The 19,795-nt window shown below is 32.4% G+C and overlaps 1 protein-coding gene across 1 annotated transcript in view; it reads right to left on the reverse strand.

Annotated features, from left to right (window-relative positions):
- Sdb (SAXO downstream of blistered) overlaps positions 1-17,206 on the reverse strand; it is a 31,971-nt gene extending 14,765 nt beyond the window's left edge. The window contains exons 1-2 of the mRNA XM_085197022.1: positions 14,280-17,206; positions 13,929-14,188 (exon numbers count right to left, since the gene is read on the reverse strand). Coding sequence (XP_085053148.1) covers positions 13,929-14,188; positions 14,280-17,000 — 2,981 coding nt within the window. The 5' untranslated portion in view covers positions 17,001-17,206. The remainder of the gene's footprint in view (positions 1-13,928; positions 14,189-14,279) is intronic.
- Between the last annotated feature and the right edge of the window lie 2,589 nt (positions 17,207-19,795).

Raw genomic sequence — 19,795 nt, forward strand, 5'->3', positions numbered from 1 at the left:
CTAAGAAGGGATTTTGAAAAATTTTTACCCTAAAGAGGTGAAATAGGGGTTCAAAGTTTGTATGGAAAAAAAAAAAATTGGCACCGATTTTTATAAAATTTGAAATTTAGATTTTTAAAAGTATTTAATTGAACACGTATTTTGTGGTTTTCTAGAATTCACCCCCTAAGGGTGCAAATAAGGGGTTGAAACTTTGTATGGAAAAATCTTTAAAACGCCACCGATTTTTATAAAATTTGAAATTTAGACTCTTAAAAATATTTCATTGAACACATGTTTCATGGTTTATTAGAATTCACCCCTAATTACGCAAGCGAAGCTGCGCGCGTCCGCTAGTATGGGATAAAGCGTGAAGCTAAAGAAATAAATAAAATTAATATTCAAATAATAAATAATAATTGTAGGTACCGTAATGTTTAATACTACATGTAACACCTACACGACAATAAATAGCGATTTATCCGCATTAAAGATATAATTAATGGAGATATTAAGAACAATAATTATCTTTTTTAAAGCAATAATATCTTTTAATGTCAATTTATTCTGGTTTATCTTTCAAGTTATATACCTAATGTTTCTCGTATTTTCCAATTAACATAAAAGATGATGGAGTAAATAATGTAAAGTTTTTAAAACAAATTTCGGTATTTGTTCCTATCAGTTCTTTTATGGTTTTAAAACTTACCTACAAATATATCTTTGTAAATATATATGTAACTACATATATCTTATCTTGAGATATCGCTAATATTTTGGAACGATAACCTTAATAAGGCAATTGCAAAAACAGAGCATTATGATGTCATAGCCGAAACCAAGTATAAAAAAAAATGTTTTAGCTTCAGGTTGTATCTCGCATATATCGGGGTAGGGAACCTGGGAACCTAGTGTTTACAGTCCGTTCCCTTTAAGATACTTCCCCACTTTCCGCCGAATTCTGAAGGCATTTCGTGTTGACTGGTAGAACAGAGCGAAGAAATTAATAAAAATGAATGGGAATTGAACCCACGAGCTGTCGCTCTTACAGTACATATATTTACGACAACTTAGTATATGTGCATAAGAATATTAATAAATTTAATAAAAACAGTGACCTCCATCAATATAATTTAAGAAATAAAAATAAGCTTGCTGTGCCCTTCTCTAGGCTCCATAAAGTGTCTCACTCATTCGTAGGTCAAAGTATACACTTTTATAACAAACTTCCAAACGACGTGGTTAATTTATCACTGAACAAATTTAAAAAAGTGGTAAAGCACAGGCTCTGCCAAAAAGCATATTACTCTGTTAAAGATTATGTTCGCGATAAAGATGTTTGGAAATGAGTTGCTCTATTTCTAAGTTAAAATTGTTAATTGTGATTTATAACAAATGTTGGCATTTAAAAAGAGTGGCCATGAGTTTCTTTGCCTGTATCTTCTCATGAGCTCAACCATTTGAACGGGCTTTTTTCAAGTCAAAATTGCACATTTTTTTTGGTTATTTTGTTTTCCATTTTTTTTTTTAATCTTTTATGACATGTCCAAGTGAATGTTAAGCATTTTTATGGAATAAAGATATTTTGACTTTGACTTTGACTTGACAGTCATGCATATAAATCAGCGCCACGACTGGTCTCGAAAAAATAATAATAAATAACAATTTTTCATGAAATCACGTTAAATGATGTAATCAATTGCAAGCGGAACGGGAAATAACATTGACATTAGATTGAACCGGAATAATCTAAGCAACAGTTATTTTTATTGTTTTTGTTTAATTGAAAATGTATAATTACTTTAAAAACGATTTTACGAGGCCAGTCGTGGCGTAGGAACGTTATGTGACCGTAAACGATACAGTGTGTTGGTTCGATTCCCAGTCGAGGAAATAAAATATTTATATTTCCCTTTTATTTGCTCTGATGTCGAGGCAAAACACGGTAATGAGTTCTGCCACCAAACTTCATCACTTTGTTGGGAATTTGGCGGAAAATGGGGAACGGAGTGTCCTAACACTATATTTCCTTAGCCTCTGCTGTGTGCGGGAAAAAACGATTTTACATTTTCAATATGTGGTAAAGGTATATCAATTTTAACCGCACGCTTCTCACTATAACTAGAAGACTCTATTTATAACTAAATCTCATGTATTATTATCGTATTAGTTCGAGCGTGTGTATTTCTTTCTCGACTAAACTATAACTATAATTTAATAATTAATATAAACTGATTATCTAATTTAAAGTATTATAATAAATGTTAAACGCGACAGTTGCGGTTCGATTTCCACTCGGGAGAATGAATTATTAATTAATTATATTTTCATTTCTTTCACTCAGCACACAATGTCTCGAAAATTCGGCGGGAAAAAAGGAATCTAAATGTCTTAACACAAGGTTCCCAAGAGTTTTACAGCGTAGATCTAAAACAAAAAAAAATAATGTATCTAATTTCTGAATGCAACTTGCACAATCTCTACGAAGAGCATTCAAAATGTCTTCTAAGTCATTATTAATATTTCAAATTCAATAACGCTAATTGAACTAAACCGAAATGAATAGAACTGACATAAGGAAGGTCGTTTCAATGTTAATATATTTAAGCCTGTAGCTTAGGGCACAATAAACATTTTTTTTTCGAACATGAGGTTAATGCAGCGACACCGGTTGGCTATGGAAGAGGGTACTCTGTCCCTGAAGAAATGGAAGCACTAAGTTGCTGCCTGTGAGGAAGTCGACGACTGTAAGGGCGCCCCCTGCGGGACTCGAACCTAGAACCTCGAACGTCGAGCGGACCGACGATATTCTCAACTACAAATTATATAAAATTTAAAAAAGCATATGTTTTTAAATATCTGTAGACATAAAATGTCGAATGTACTAAATACTTATTTGAGTAGTGTCTCCTTTTTTGGTGTGTCTCCAGCAGCAACTTTCCATGCTCAGTATTGAGGTCGATCTTTTTACTTGCTGTATCGAATACTTGACAATGCAAGCATTTAAGTGCATATGGTCACGTTAAACTAGCTATAGGATGTCTTCTTAGCGTCTGTATAGCTATTGTGATTGCAATAATTAACGTTTTTATTGGAACTAGCTAGAACAGCTGTTTTTTTAGGGTTCCGTACCTCAAATGGTAATAATGCAAGACTTATAGGATCATTTTGTTGTTCGTTTGTTAAGATCATTTATCTCGAGCTCGCGGGGAGGTAGCAAGCTTGAAATTATAATCGTTTATGTAAGTCTTTGGCCCCTTGAAGCAAAAAAAGCTTCTAAGTTAACGCAATCAAAAGATACGAGCATTTTTCCATGGATTTTGGTGCATTTTATGTGAAATTCACTGCATAATGAAAATCTATAGGGCACTTCTCTTCACTTCCCAACTATGAAATTTGATAAGAAGTGCACTTAGAGCACAAATAAAGATATACACGCAAAAAGTTAAAATGTGTAGATATTACATAGAAAAAATCATTACAAACTTATAATTGCAGTTTATTTTATACAAAATGACTGCATACGTCCGCAAACTTAAGTTTGTCAATTTTTATAAATTGTAGGTACTTCCTGTTGAAATATTATCCTGAAATATGTACGGAACCCTCAGTAGTCCGACAGTCCGACTCTCACTTGACCGGTTTTTTTTATAAATATACTTATTGCTCATTTAAGAAATATTCGGCGTTACGCAACATAATTGCTTAAATAATTTTATATATCTTATCATATTTGCTTGTTCTACACCAAATTTATGTGATACATCATATTGGACATGTGCAAGTAGATAAAACTTAAAAACAAAATGCATAGAGATTAATTTCAATAAAATTTAATCAACTACGATTGATATAATAACAGATTATTATATCATTTTCTTCAAGGTTAAATATATTTATGTAAATAATCTTTTATATTATAAATACATAATATTAGCTATATGAATGTATGTACATAATATTATTAAGTTTCTTCACCAGAAATAGGACTATTTCTGGGGATGGAGTGTAAATGTTGTTTATAAATAAGTAAGCAAAATTTCTGGGATGGGCACCAGATTGGGATATTCTGGGGTGGGCACGGTCCACCCGGTTCTCCGCGCTCCCTTCCTACATTTATAACTGTTCGCTTAATCTTAAAATAGCTTCAATGTTTATATATAAAAGTACCGATCAAGAAACCCATTGTGAGTTGGTATGTGGAAAAAAAGAAAAAGCAGCGTCGGCTATCAAAAATGACGTAAGATTGCAGAACAGCGAGCTGGTAACGTTAAGTTTTACATGGAGTAAACAAGTAAGAAACGAGTTTAAGCGAGGACGTGGGCACGATGAGATCACCGACGCGAATAACCTGAGGTCGGTACAGCGTCACGTCTTTCTAATTGACTTGCCGATTTTATTATTACTTGAAAAAAAATAATTTCTTTCGTTGGTTAAATTTAATTTCGAGACATGTATGCCGTTATTCTTTAATTTATTGGTCTTCGTAGCAAATTGTTATCGTCTCTACATGGCTGTAAAGGTAAAATTGTCTATAGTTTTACTCTTGAAAGTTAAAATACAAATATTATGTACAAGTATTTGTATTTTAACTTATATAGAATTGTTTATATTTTCTCTTGTGAATCTCTCTCTCTTTCTCTCTCTCTGTCTCATGTATGTGACGTAGAGTACATCAGTATAATGGTGCTGATAACCAATAAAATATTCTTCACTTTCAAAGGCAAACAAGTTTCAAATAGGTAATAGTACGTCGAAAGGTTAGTTTATGCGCATAATTAGGTAGAACATTCCTACGTGCTCTTTATGTTTATAACTTTACAGCTGTGATCCAGTTATCTTATCTTCAATGAATTTCTTCACAAAAACAAAATGATAATAATTTTATATGAATGTTCTATATAATGCATTTAAATATAAGGAATAGGATAAACGGAAATAAAATGAATATTTAAATAATGACGTTATACAAAATTATATAAACAAATAAAAAAATGACGACTTCTTCAATCTCAAACGGACCCCATAATCAGAACCTAACCAAACTTTCTTCGTTTCTTCTTCACCCAGTCATAACTTCGGAGGTGACAAACATAAAAAAACTACAGCCGAATAGCTAACCTTCTTTTACGAAAGTCGGTTAAAAAAAAATCAAATAGAGCATATGATTGCCTTTAATAAACGTTACACACGCTAAGATGGAGAAGGTCAATTTAGCAACATCTCAATCTCAATTGAGAAGGCAGTGGGCGAGCACCACTTTTCTTATTACTATTATTGCGTTCTCTGTCAGAGCTGGTCTATTACTTTTAAATTCTTAACCCTAGTTAAAATGCCGTTAAATCCAATGTACCTATGCAGTTTAGAGGACCAGCTAGCTCTCTGGTGACATAATGCTGATTAGAATAAACATCCACACAGACAGACTACAAATAAGGCTTGTTTGTGTAAATCGTGCTATTGCCATGCAGTAATAGTAAAGTCTACCTACAGAACACCTACTTGACTGAAAACAATTTTTAGCTAGTTTATCGAAGTGAAGAACATAATTTAATTATTCTATATTATTTTAGTGCTATTATATGTAAATTAATATAAGGTAAATTGACATAAATTGTGATTGAAAAGCGACTGGTTGTGGGTTTGGGGTTAAGTTCCACCACCCAATACAAAATGCCTCTAGAATTTGGCGGAAAATGGGGAACGGAGTGTGTTAACATTAGGCTTCCGCCTACCCTGCTGTGATGTTATTATATGCAAATGAATACCGCAAACTTATTGATATTCTACATAAATTCTCTTGCGTTTAAATTATTTAACCAAATTTCAATAGTCTCAATATACATATATAAAGTACATATATAATATATAATGTATAATAACGTAAGTTTTTGCCATCCGCCATTGAAAAGTTGGTCATGTTTCTTCCCAGCGCACAATTACCATACAATGCTTGTAAATAGCGAAACATTTTCTAAGAACGTTCGTGATTTTTATTCGATTAACACGTACACGTACAATATGTTTGGAAAATCGCGACATTATTAGATCTAGGCGATAATTGAAATCTAAATAATAACATCACACTTATTTCATGAAAGCCGTGACTTTGGCAAGTGATATTAAATAAGTAATAATTGTAACTCAATTGATTTTTTTTAGCTTTACGCTTTTAGAACCTAGTGTTAAGACACTCCGCTCCCAACTTTCCGCTTAATTCTAGAGTCACCAGAGCGCGAATCGACACCACAGAATAGAAATGAAAATATTAAATATTTTATTTCCTCGAATGGGCATCGAATCCACAACTTATCGCCAATCGTTTCTAATTATTATGCAAATTCTAAACACATTTTAGATTTAGTCTTAACATTAAAGTAAAATTACATAGAAACCAGTGTAAACAATATTAAATAACCAAAATTAAGTGGACGACTGTAGTTTAATACGGCCCAATCTAAATAAAGGAAACTAAAATGACATAACATCCTTTCTTCAAGTGTCATTAATTGAACACTTCTTATTCCATTACAAAAGGCAATTATTATCAATTATGTAAAGTGGTTTAAAGTGAAAGCTAACTTAGTTTTTCGACCCTGTTTGTTTCTAAAGAAGTAAAAAAAATACATACATAGTAATATTCCTATATCGAATATTTTGACTTTTTCATTATAAATAAGAAATATCTTGAAATTCCAGAATGAATTACAGTATTCTCGACAGGTTGTGAGTTCGATTCCCACTCGAGGAAATTAAATATTTAATATGTCCATTTTCTTATGTCAATGCAAAGCACTCAACCTCCAGAATTCGGCGGAAAATGGGGAACGGAGTATCCTAACCCTAGGTTCCCTCTGCCTTCCCTGCCGTATATATACAGCGTGACGCTTAAATAGATGACAAATTCTAAAAAGAAATTTATATGGCATAAAACGTATTCGTACATCTAGAACAGCTTGTCCAATCGATGTATCGGACGTGTTTCGAATGCCTAGTACTCAAATCTATCGCCTAGGCGCCAAACTAGTCACGTACAAACATACATAACAAACGTTTATTATTAATAATAATAATGTGAAAGTTAACGGCACTTGCTGTATATGGAGTACGAGTATTTAATCGGTAACAACAATAGAGCTCTCGTTTGCTTCCTTTTTTTTGCTATTTGATATCGTGATATTATTTTCACGTTGATATTTCCAGTAAACGTGGAGAAAATGCTGAAAGAAATTAGTAAAAAGTTATTACATTTTCTATATATTTCCATACATTTTCTATATATTTCCATACATTTTTAATCCAAATAAGTTGATATATTTTGTTAGATAAGCACGAAATTAAATTTTGTTTCCTAATCTCAGGCCCTAATGGATCTAGACAATCTAAGGACTAAATTACGCCTACTTCAATAGAAAACGACATAAACATGCCCACGCTGAACTATTTACCTCGTCTAGTTCATAAAAGCAACCAGTTCGCTTAAATTATAATTAGAAATATCAACTTTTTGCTAAAATATTTCGTTAAAAATTAATAAATAATCATTTAAAATAAAAAATTACTGATCACGTAGAGTCTTTGAGTATCGATTAATAAAACAATTAGAAATATTTAAATTATATTGATTTGTTACAGTGAATTATAATTTAGTATCCTATGGAGTTCTCTATTTAAGGAACATTAGCATAGTTAATATCGTTATTCATATTAAATAGTCAACAAAATTGATGAGACCAGTCGTAGTGCAGTGGCACAAGCGAATGATTGTAAACGCGACCGGTTATGGGTTTGATTCCCACTCGATCATATGAAATATTTAATATTTTCATTTAACACGCAATGCGTCCAGAGTTCCGCGGGAAAAGGGGAACGGAAGTGTCTTAATAGAAATGGAATTTCCTCTGCCTAAAAAAACAAATTAGGTATAAAGTTATCATTAGGTACGTACAGTACAGCTTACACCTAAAAATATTATTTTCCTGTATAAAATAGAATGATTTTGATAATAATATTGATTTTTAAAGCAGTAATGACATTTTAAAGTCATCTACCACCTGCATCTTTCTCAATATTCCATACATGCATGGAATTGGAATCGGATACAAGTACAAAGACCTTTTTGCAACACAGTGTGTCGCAATTGACAGTCGACTGTCACAATGAGCGAGCACATCACTATTCTGTTGTCAGTGTTAGTGGAACGGGCGGTCTCTTTTATATTATACTGTAAAATTTGTATAAGTACTTGCTGTCTGTGTATAATTTAATTTCCCTTAATATACCTAGTTGAAAATGTAAATGGGGAATGGAAGGTCTTAACACTAGGTTCCCTCTGCCTGCCATGTAGTGTGCGGGATACAGCGTGAAGCGGTTTTAATATACATGAATTTACTTATAAATTAAGAAAATTGTAAAATTAACCTAAATCTAACCTAAGTATTAAACTGTTACGAGGTTTGTTACCAGAGCAAAGAAAAGAAAATATTAAATATTTAATTTCCTGCTCTAGTGGGATTCGAATCCACAACCTGTCGCCACTGTCTCTCTGCACTACTGTCTTATTTTTTTGAAAAGTTAAAATAAAAAAAAAAGTAAAAATTAATCACCAATCAACCTTTTAGCACTGTAAAATATATAAAAAAATCTCTTATGCCTTTAGTTAAACTTGAAACGCTATGAAAGTAAATTTTATATAACAGACATCAATGAAAAATGCTCGTTTTCACCTCGTAAGGGTCGACTTGCATCCTCTTTGAGGGTCAAACGAATGTAATTTATTTCATTTATATAAAAAACATATAAATAAAATGTAATTTAATTTTATATATAAGTATTATATTTATATAGGTATGTATATCAAGAAATTTGAGGTTATAGTTTATCTATAGGTCGTCCAATGTAATGCAGACGTAGCTATGTATTGAAATATTTATCTGCCGCAAATGTCATATACCTTCGATCTTGTTGTTTGCTGTTCTCTGTACTAATAATAGAAGTGATAATATAGAAGACTAGCGGCCCGGCCGCGGCTTCGCCTGCGTGAACTACGTTATTATTAATTTCTGTCTCCATGAGTACCTACGTCCTATAAGTGACGTCCATGCATAATTTGAGACTCCTAGCATTTGTAGTAACGAAGTTTCATACAAACTTTCAACCCCAAAAACAACCCCTTAGAAGTCGAATATTGCAAATTTCTTAGCGTGCACCTACGTCCTATAAATAACTCCTATGCAAAATTTGAGATTCCTAGCACATGTAGTTTCTGAGATTTCGTGATGAGTGAGTGACCTTTCGATTTTATATATATAGATGAACAATTTAAAGAAACGATTCATTTAAAACTGGCAAAACCTATGAAACGTAATTTAAATGAATCATTTTTACTTAAATTCTATTAACGATTATTTCGTCAAAACTAAGTCTTTGTTTAAAAATCAAATCAAATATTTATATGTCGTAGAGCATGGGCAAAAGCGTGTGACTGTTAACGCGAGAGGTTGTGTATTCGATTCCCATTCGGGACAAGAAATATTTAATATTTTTATTTATTCAATCTGGTCTGGAGAAAAAACAACAAGCAAAATGGTTTCAGAATTCAGCGGAAATTGGGGAATAAAGTGTCTGATCACTAAATTCCCTCTGCCTACCCTGCTACATGCGGGATACAGCGGGAAGCTAAAAAAAACAATATTCTTTTAACAGTCATATGTCATGGTCAAACAGAATAATGACGATCTGTGTCATAGATTACAACACTAGAATGGGTAAACGCGTAATTACTCATGTATTACTGCATATTTATTTATAGTCTATAATCATTTTGTATAGTGATGTACCTACTGGGAGGAGGTAAACAAGTTGTTTTAATATAACGAATTATAGTTATCGTTAGAGCACAGTCTATGTCTCAATTATCTAGCAGCAATGGTATGAGGAATTCATTAATTATTAATTATCTTCTATTAACCGTAATATTGTAAATGTATTGATTGAACTGAACTTGTATGTAGCAGCGTAAGACACTCCGTTCACCATTTTCCACAGAGTTCTAGATGCATTGCTTGTTGATTTTTTCATTACCTCGAGAAGGAATCGAACCCACACTCGGTGTTGTGTATAATATGTACTTCTATATGTAAATAAGAATATTAATAGGCATTGCACTGGTAATATATTTTTGAAGCGTATATAATAAAAAAGTCACGTACATTCAAAACTGAAAACACTAACATTTAGTAGGAATTTAAAACATGTTAATATAACACCTGTGTAACTTGGAACGTCATGGTGGTCAAACACCACAAAAAAGTTTGAATAGGCAGGTAGTGTTTACAAATTTTAAATTGTGTCATAAGTAGGTATATGCATTTTAAAACAGAAATAACCTAATGACTAATCCGTCAGGTTCAGCTTCCGCACACAGCAAGATAGGCAGAGGGAACCTAGTGTTTGAACACTCTGTTTCTCGCTTTCCATCGAATTTTTCGAGACACAACTTCAGCTTCACAGCTTTGTGCCCCTGTGTACTTCATGGATAGATGAATTAATCTGTCCATTCGAAATAAAGATATTGCATGTTGGGTAATGGAACCAAATTGTCTCTTTGTTTGATCAAACTGGGAAAATGGCTATATTTTATTTTAAATAAATACGTTCCTTTAAAAAGAATGTTTAATAAAATCGCGTGCACGAATACCTCTCAGCTGTACAACGATAGCGTGTGGAATGATTCGGTAAATAAAATGACGATGAAAATTACAAACTCTTTTAAAATCCTTCCAAGAATACTTCTTTATATATAAATTATTTAATTGGAAACTATTCTACAAAGATATTAATATTTTTTGTTTCATTACACTTTCCGTTGAATTGTATCCATTGCGTGGTGAGTGGCGTAACTCAACGCCGCGATTTGCCTCGACACTAGAGCGAGGAAATTAAAATATTAAATATTTAATTTCCTCGAGTGAGAATCTAACCACGAATAAAAATAAATACTGTCAAAGCTTTCTCATGACTGTATCTACGGGAAACTAGTTCCGCGATTTCTTTTGATTCTCACAACTTGTTGGCCAGATTTAGATAACGAGAACATTGCAGACTTCTTTCCCAGATAATATACCTATCTATGTCATTGTAAATACTTTAATTAAATTTTATCGTCTTTAAATATGAGACCAAAAAGTTTATATAAATGTAAATTATTACAAACCTAGACTTAAGTTAATTTAGCGACTCATACATACATATCCATAAAAGGGAATTTGACATTAGATAAGAAATGCGTATAGACTTTAATGGTAATTTAACATCTCAAAGAACATTAAACGTTAAAGTTTCTAATTTATATTCGTTATATGGCCCCAGAACAAGTGTCCTACGACCATATTTATAAACTGCTCTCAAGTTTGGGATCGATCTTGAGATGCCGATTTAATACGAGCCCTAATACTGTATATAAATATATATCTAGACAACTAGCACATTCTTACTCATAATAAATTAGAAAATAGAATATAAAATTTATTAACATCATTGTAAATGAAGTGATCAAACTGCTTTCACTATGATTTTAAAATTATTTAAATAAACGTATTTCATATATAAAACCTATAATAAAACATATGAAAAAAATATTATATACATTCTAAAATACTGTTGAGAACAATACACAAACGCAAACGTAAAACAAATAATAAATATTATAGAGTAGAAACACGATTACCCGACCCTCAGCCACACACAAACCACACACACAACCAACCACAACAAAACCAGCTTTTCTATATACATTCGATTATCCGGATTTTCGATTATCCGAATGACTAACGATAACAATTAGTCCGGTTAATCGAGTTTCTATTGTAGTTAGAATAGTGTCACCAAAGTAATTTACCTATCATAACTAATTTCACAATTTCAATGATGTCATTGCAGTCTGTAACCTATTGGCGATTACGTTAAACTAGTAAATGGTCATATAGACCGAGATCCCAGGGCCCCCAGACCTACGTCATTTTAGCAAAGCTGAAATTATATTTTGCAGCTTTGGGATCTTGGGCTAATAGGCTCATAGTACATATAAGAAGGAGAATGTATGTACGTAATATATTGTTAATAGTAAAACCGTGTGGGCGTCATCTCCCTACGTATTTAAATTGTGTATTAAATTTGAATTATCAAAACTAGAGTATTAACTTATTAATAATTAATGGAAATATTTCAAAGGAGTTCTTATTTAAATAAAGCATTAATCTTTGTGTACTATAAACGAAAATGTAGCTTTTGTCTATTCACTAAATACAGAATAGAATATAAACACACACAGCAGGGTAGGCAGAGGGAACCTTGTGTTAAGACACTCCGTTCCCCACTTTCTGTCGAATTCTGGAGACGTCGCGTATTGGGTGGCAGAATTCAACGCCGTATAACAATCTGAATTTACAAATTAGCTAAAACATTATTTATCAAAAGTATAACTCATTTTATCACGATAGCAAAATGTTTATAATCGATTCAATAATATATGTTAATTGACTAATATATAGTATAACATATTATTGGCAAAAATCAATTATTTATTATAATGACTGTTTGTTGTTGATTAAGCATTATATAATAGTCAGATAACAACTATGATAACTATTTACTAATATTTTTTTTTATGTAATTTATATTAACATGTTTACGATTTTTTTATATTCTCTTGAAATATGTTGAATAATAAAAATAATATTATATTAATATTTATTTTTATATTTAAACACATTTAAATCTCTATCAAATGTAGTTTCGCTCTCTGAAACTTACTTTTATTATTTTTATATTAGAGCCAATTTTTTTTAATAAAAACTGTTCTATGTCATTTCTAATATCTCTACGAATATGGTTACAAAGTTTCATAATAATCGGTTTAGTAGTTTTAGCGGGAAAGTGTAACAAACAAACTTACACTCACATTTATAATATTAGTACGAAGTATGATAGTATATGATGTACAAAATCTAAAAGAACACGAAAATGTTAAACGGTGATGATAGTAGCTCTATTTGCTTACGACCAATAAAAGGAATGCCTACTTTCGTTTCGTTTATCTTTAGAGAGACCCCATTTCTTTAGAATATTATACATTGTTTTAAAACACCCGATAATATAATCTAAACGAGTTTTCGACAAATGAGTTTTGGTTGGAAACAAAAAACATAAGCTTAAATAAAATACAAGAACTCTACCAACGCTATATGACTCACATTATTGTCAAAATAAGGCTTCGACAGACTATAAAATTTTATTTGTAGAATTACATATTACCTACGTCATAGAAACACAGTATATGGCGTTGTGAATGGTGGATTTGTCAAAATTAATTATGTTAAACAATTGAAGGTCAAACAAACGAAAGCGGAATGTACATGTTAAATTAGGCACTAATCCAAAATATGTAAATAATAAAATAAACACCGTCGTGGCGCAGTAGTGGATAATGTATTTGATGGTTCTAGGTTCAAATATTACAGTTAGTTAGTGTTTGTTTATAAATTTATGTAATAATCATTAAAAAATTCGCGCATTCTTTAGTTAAGTTCGTCTAATGAAATTTAAATATAATTTACATTGTCAGTGGTAGCTTAAATTTCGAAGATAAGCACTGGCACTTAAGTTTAAGTATATTTAGAGTGCTCTCAACGATTTAAAAGCACGTGACGAGACATTGTGTTAGATAATCTTAGAATGCCTTTCAACTTTCATTTGAAACTTACACCCATTTACTGCTATTATTTATATAATCGGTTAAAATATCTTATCGAACTCATCTATTATGGAAAATAAGTAAAAACACCGACAACTGAGGCAGTCGATACAAAGTATATGAACATTTGACCTTGAAAATAAATCTATTCGAATAAAAAAATGATTCATAGTTATTAATATGTAATACAACTCACCCACAAGTACATATTTCACATATGCACTGCTCCTTATCCACGATCTTCTCCGGTTTCTTGGGTCCACCCTGCCTTGGCCTCGTCTCGTCTACATAAATTTTCTCTTCTACAACGGTCCTGTCGTCTCGCACAGTTTTTCTGTCATCTATGATGGTTTCGTCGTAGATGGTGCTGACGACGGTGTCCTCTCTTGTGGTGTCGGTAATTGCTCGGTCAACCACGTCGTATTCGCGTATATCTTTCGTTGTGCGGACATCCTTCTAAAATTAAAGCAATATACAATAATTTATTATATTCTAAATAAGTATAACAAACTCAATTATTTATGTATACACATATAAACTAACTTACCAAGTTTTTGATGTCTAACGAACTATTGTCGACAAAAACGTCTGTTTTTATCTTTTCGTCTTCTTTTGCATCTTCATAAGTAGTTTCTTTCCTAGTGATGCCATTTTCAGTTATGTATCTTGTCACCTCAATTTGACTCCTCGTCTTGTCCACTTCAAATGATTTTTTTATTTTTTCTCCTGTGGTTGTATTTATAATTGTCGTTTGCTCTGTATCAACGCCTTCGTATAAGTCTTTTACGTCTTCGTTAATTTTAGTACCAAAAGTAACTTTATCTATGCGCTTGAAAGGATACTTTTTTACAGTGTCGATTATTTCCTTCAATACACTGTCGTCGATATTTCTTTTTATTACTATATTTTTATTACTGACAGTGACATCTTTATTAAACTGAGAGCGTTCAATGATTTTTCGTAAATCACTGATAGATGTAAAATCTTTTATATCTCTTGAAGATAATATTATATTATCCTCAGTATCTTGTCTCTTTAGATGATGCCTAGGCTGTTCAGGTTTGCCAAATGGAGACATTTCCTTAGGACGTTTAGGCTTACCATCGTCAGTTTCATAAATAAATTTCCCATTCCAGGTTCCAGTGCTTCTTTCATAAGTTGTCAAATTGTCCTTGGTCTGGGAAGTAGATTTTGAAGTTGTTTCTTTAGTTAAATTTTCTTTTTCTTTCGAAATGAAATCTGTTGTATGTGAAGTATATTTAGAATCTTGAACATGAGATTTAGTATCACTTGTTGTCTCACGTGTATCAGTATAAATGTTTTTGTCACTAATAGTGACATCCTTTCTTATTGTGTCATCTCCATGTCCGGGTACGTGTTCTGTGATGGCTGGCTTCTTTTGGAAGTCTCCACCATATGTGTTACTTGTTGATGCAATTTCTTTCCCATTTTTGTATAAAGCAGACTCCTCCGTAACGTATGTTCCACTTTTGGGTACTCCGTCTTTTCCGGTATCATAATACGACTCCTTATCCAAAATATGACGAGAATATTCATGTTCTGGCTTAATTCCAGTTCCACCTATTTTATGACTCTTCTCGTAAGTAGAACGCTCTTTACTATCTCCCCATTCTCTATGTGAACTATCTACTACTCTTTGCTTACCGTCTACGACTTCTAATACATAAGAAGATGTTGATTCTTGTTGGGCACTGCTTGTATTGCTTTTCAGGATTTTTGTAGAGTAATCAAGATTTTCAATGTCCTGAACTTGTAAAATATCACCTACTTTGCGTAGTTGATTATTAATAGTAGAATCATAACCATAAAAGTTTGAAGAATCTGTTTCATTACGTCTTCTTATTGTCTCATTGCTAACTCTGTTACTTTCTGTTGTATTACTCTTAATAATGTTTTTATTAGTTTGTTCATTGTTTATATAATGGGAAGAAGTAGATTCAAAGCGATCGTCAGTTTGTGAATGATCTTTATCTGTAATCTGTTCTTGTCTTGTACTCTGATGTTGTTGAATTGCATTGTCTTTATGTGAAATTACACTATCATGGCTTGTAACATGTTTTCCATCCTTAATAAATTTAGAATTTTCTTTCACCGTCATTTCACTGATTGGTTTTTTACCATCCTTCCCTGTGTCATATTTTGATGCCATGTCATAGTTTTGAACACTATAAGCAGACTCTGGTTTAATGCCAGTTCCACTAATACTTGAATAATTTTCTTTACTTGAATGCTCTTGGGCATCGCCCCATTCTCTGCTAGAACTATCAACAATACGTTCTTTTCCATCAATGATTTCCACAACGTAGGAAGAAGATGTAGACTTCGCTACACTGCTACTTTTCTGCTCACTGGAGTGTGAGGAGCTAGTGTATTCTTTTGATGCAATATTCTTATCAAGGTTTCCTTCGCCACTATAAATATCAGTGCGATCTGAATCTACAGTTTGAATTCTTTTAGAAGAATCAGAAATATTTCTCCGATCATTCTCGCGAACATTAACATTTTTCGTAGTGCCAGAAATATTCGATGTAAATCCCTGATTTGTAATTTTATCAGTCGACGAACTGTATTTTTGTTGATGGTGGCGTTGCGTAGCTTGTGAGTTTACCAAGCTTTGGCGTTCGGACTGAATGAAAGAATCGGTAGCATTTGCCCCCTGTGATCTTGTCAAAAATCTGTTATTACCGGAGTTGTTTGCCGAACTGTCAATAAATGCGGTGTTGAGTGTCTGGTTACTATTAGAAGAATCCACAGTCCTATCAAATGTTTGACTGTGAGTCGAGTCGGAATGTTGGATGGACGTTGAAGACGACTGGTAAGTTTCACTTTTAGAACTTTGTTGATGAGATGTGGAGGATTCTTGGAGAACAGAGCTAGATACAAACTCACCGGTATTCGCCTGGGCCATATCGCTTACTTGATGCTCATGAGATCTTGTATGTGACAAGTCGGAGACGGAAGGAGCCTCGGTTATTATGTAGTGAGGATGGCTATTATAGTGTTCTGATATAATAGAGCCACTTGTTGAAGCGTGATCAGATATATCGGTAATCATAAGGGGGTCATCTTCCTCGACCTTTACGTCAATGTAGCGGACCTTCTTACCAGACGAGCTGACCTTCTGTACATTGCTGCTGCTCTTCTGCACGGACGTCGAAGTGCTGCTCTTCTGAACACTACTGCTAGACGCACTCTTAGACGTAGTCACTTCGGACGATTGTTTAGTCTTTTTATTTTTAATAGTCATTTTGGTCCCACTAATTTACTTATGCGATAAAAATTAAATAGGAGATTCTTAAATTAAAGATTAAATAGCCTTACACGTAATTTTAAAAAAATAACTATATCACATATTAAAAAGTCAAACGTTTGCCATGTAACAATATAAGATATAAAAATAAATTCGCGAGAGTCGTTCGTGTCGTGTATCGCTGCGTGCGCGCGCGCTGGCTGCGACTGGCTCGCGGAGTCTGCGCGTGCGCCGGTCCCCCCTCACACCTTGATGCAAGCTGGCGTTGCCCACCAACCTTCGCGACACGTAAGCGCTTACATCTCACTGTTGGACTCACACCAAAAATGGTATACCGAATGCTACTTAATGAATATGGCCAGCTTAATACGTTTCTTGGAAACACATTTTAAAATTATTACTAATGTTTTAACATTAACAAATCGTTATTTTCTTAATGATAGTTAGTTATGTCATGTTTATTTTCATTATTGTTTTTCTAGGTCCAAATTACTTAAGATTATTTCACAAATATTTAATAATTATTAGAACTTATGATATCAGTTTTAAATATAATTCAATGTACATACGTCATTCTTAATATTATATTAATTCGCTCTATATAATTTAAAACATAGTTTATTCATATAAACAACCTTTTAGTTTTATTGAGAATGCTAAAAACCACAAGAAAACCATGACATACTCACTCTTCAGAGTATTCGTGTAAGCTTATACGGTGTAGAAGGAAAATGTATCTAACATATGTAAAAATACTAGAAAATAATGTAAATAAAGCATGAAATATATTAACTAAGAATTAAATTTACAAACTAAATGTTACTTTACATTTTTAGATACAATATTCCACGCATAAGTAATTTAAAATAGTAATTATTTACGAGTATTGTTGTATTATCTCAAGGGCAACTTTTTTACGAGAAATAATAAAAAGATTGTTAGAACATTTAAAAATGTTTTTTTACAATATTATAACATCGTCAAAGGCATGCGATAGTCGCAGATTCAATTTCCATCACACACAATACATATATTAACTTTTTTTTGTTGAGAACGCAGGCTCTATATTCTTTATCTAGGCTTTTTCTAAGCCTTATCTACGATATATATAGGTTTTATCTAGACTATTTATCTACTATGTAAATGGAAAAGATTAAAATCAGCTTCACGCTGTATCCCGCACACAGCAGGCAAAGGGAACCTAGTGTTAAAACACTCCGTTCCTCACTTTCTGCCGAATTCTGGAGGCATTGCGTAAATAAATATTTCACTTCCTCGAGTGGGGGGGATCGAATCCACAAAAGTGGAAAAGATTCAAGAAGATAAAAAATATATTATATAAAAACATGGATGCAAGAAATGTAATCCTTTTAAAGTGACATTGTGCTCGTACGTGTGAGGTGCATTTACATAAGCCTTTGGTGGCGTCGATTAAATCCAGTGCGACTATGACACAAGTTGTTTTACTCGTATCGACCTACTTTTATTTAGTCTCCCTTTTGACGTCTTGCGTAATATTATCGATGGTTTTAGTTAAGCTTAAGTATATTTAAATATCTCCTGACTGTCGTTTTTTAGCAATAAATATTATAAATATTACTTAATAATATAATGGAGTTATTGAGAAAAATTATTTAGAACAGGTGAAGATGAAGATGTTGGCAGTAGGCGAGTCGATAGAGAAGAGAACGTAATATTTCGTCTCCATAAAGATTGCAGCTATAAAAACATTGGCTAAAGTAATTTTATCTATGTATGTAATGAAATATTTTCAATAAACTGTACTCAAATATATGAAATACAAAAATGATGTAGAGTTTACCTTAAAGCTTTACTTATTTACTAATTAAATACATACACCTTTTTAATTGTTTTTAAGATATTCAACAAATATTACAAAATGTTGTACCTATATGTTCATTATAAATTTCTTTAAATATACACATTTCCAATATATATTTTACTATCGAAATAAATACAGAAATTGTAGCGCAAATTAAAACTTCCTACGTAAATTGCTATAAGAACAGAAATAGTTACTAACTGGTTATACACTAGTTAGAAAACTAGAAACATATAGTTTGTCTACAACAGTATTACTAACATTTTAATGAGTATACTATATATAACTAGTAGAATCTTGAACCATACTTATCTTATAAAAAGATTTTATAACTAAAATATCTTCAATATTAAAAATAAACATTGTCTCAAGCCTTTACAAATTGAAAGTGAAAGTTCATATTATGCATTAAGCTCATAAATGCAACTCAACCTTAAATTTCCGATTTATCAATGACTTGCGTAGGTAGGTAACCGAAAGTTAGGTAATGTATTTAACATCAGATAAATAAATATGACCATTTAAGTAGATGTAAGTTGAAATTATTGATTATTAAACAATAAATGTATAATCTATAGGGTATATAATATAATGAAAACCTCTGGGTTACAGTCGTAGGTTGCGCAAGGCCCGGTTTTTGTTGCCTTTACAAGGCGATGGTGGGCGAGTAGCTTTGATTCACGCGCCCACTTGCTGATTGCATGCACTAAGAATAAGTTTATTAATCATTTTTATAATAATGAGAAAAAATCATTCACATTTTTTATTTGAGGCCAGTTGTAGCGCAGTCGCGATAGGTTGTACGTTCGATTCACACTCGAGGAAATTAAATAATATTTTTTTTATTTCTTCGATCTGGTGTCAAAGCAAAGGCGTTAGGTTCCGCAACTCAACACGCGATGCTTTCAGAATTCGGCGTAAAGTGGGGAGCAGAGTGTCTTAAAAAAGC

This window comes from Heliconius melpomene, chromosome 14 (assembly GCF_056956725.1).
Source record: "Heliconius melpomene rosina isolate 202511_hmr_F chromosome 14, ASM5695672v1, whole genome shotgun sequence".
NCBI lineage: Eukaryota > Metazoa > Arthropoda > Insecta > Lepidoptera > Nymphalidae > Heliconius > Heliconius melpomene.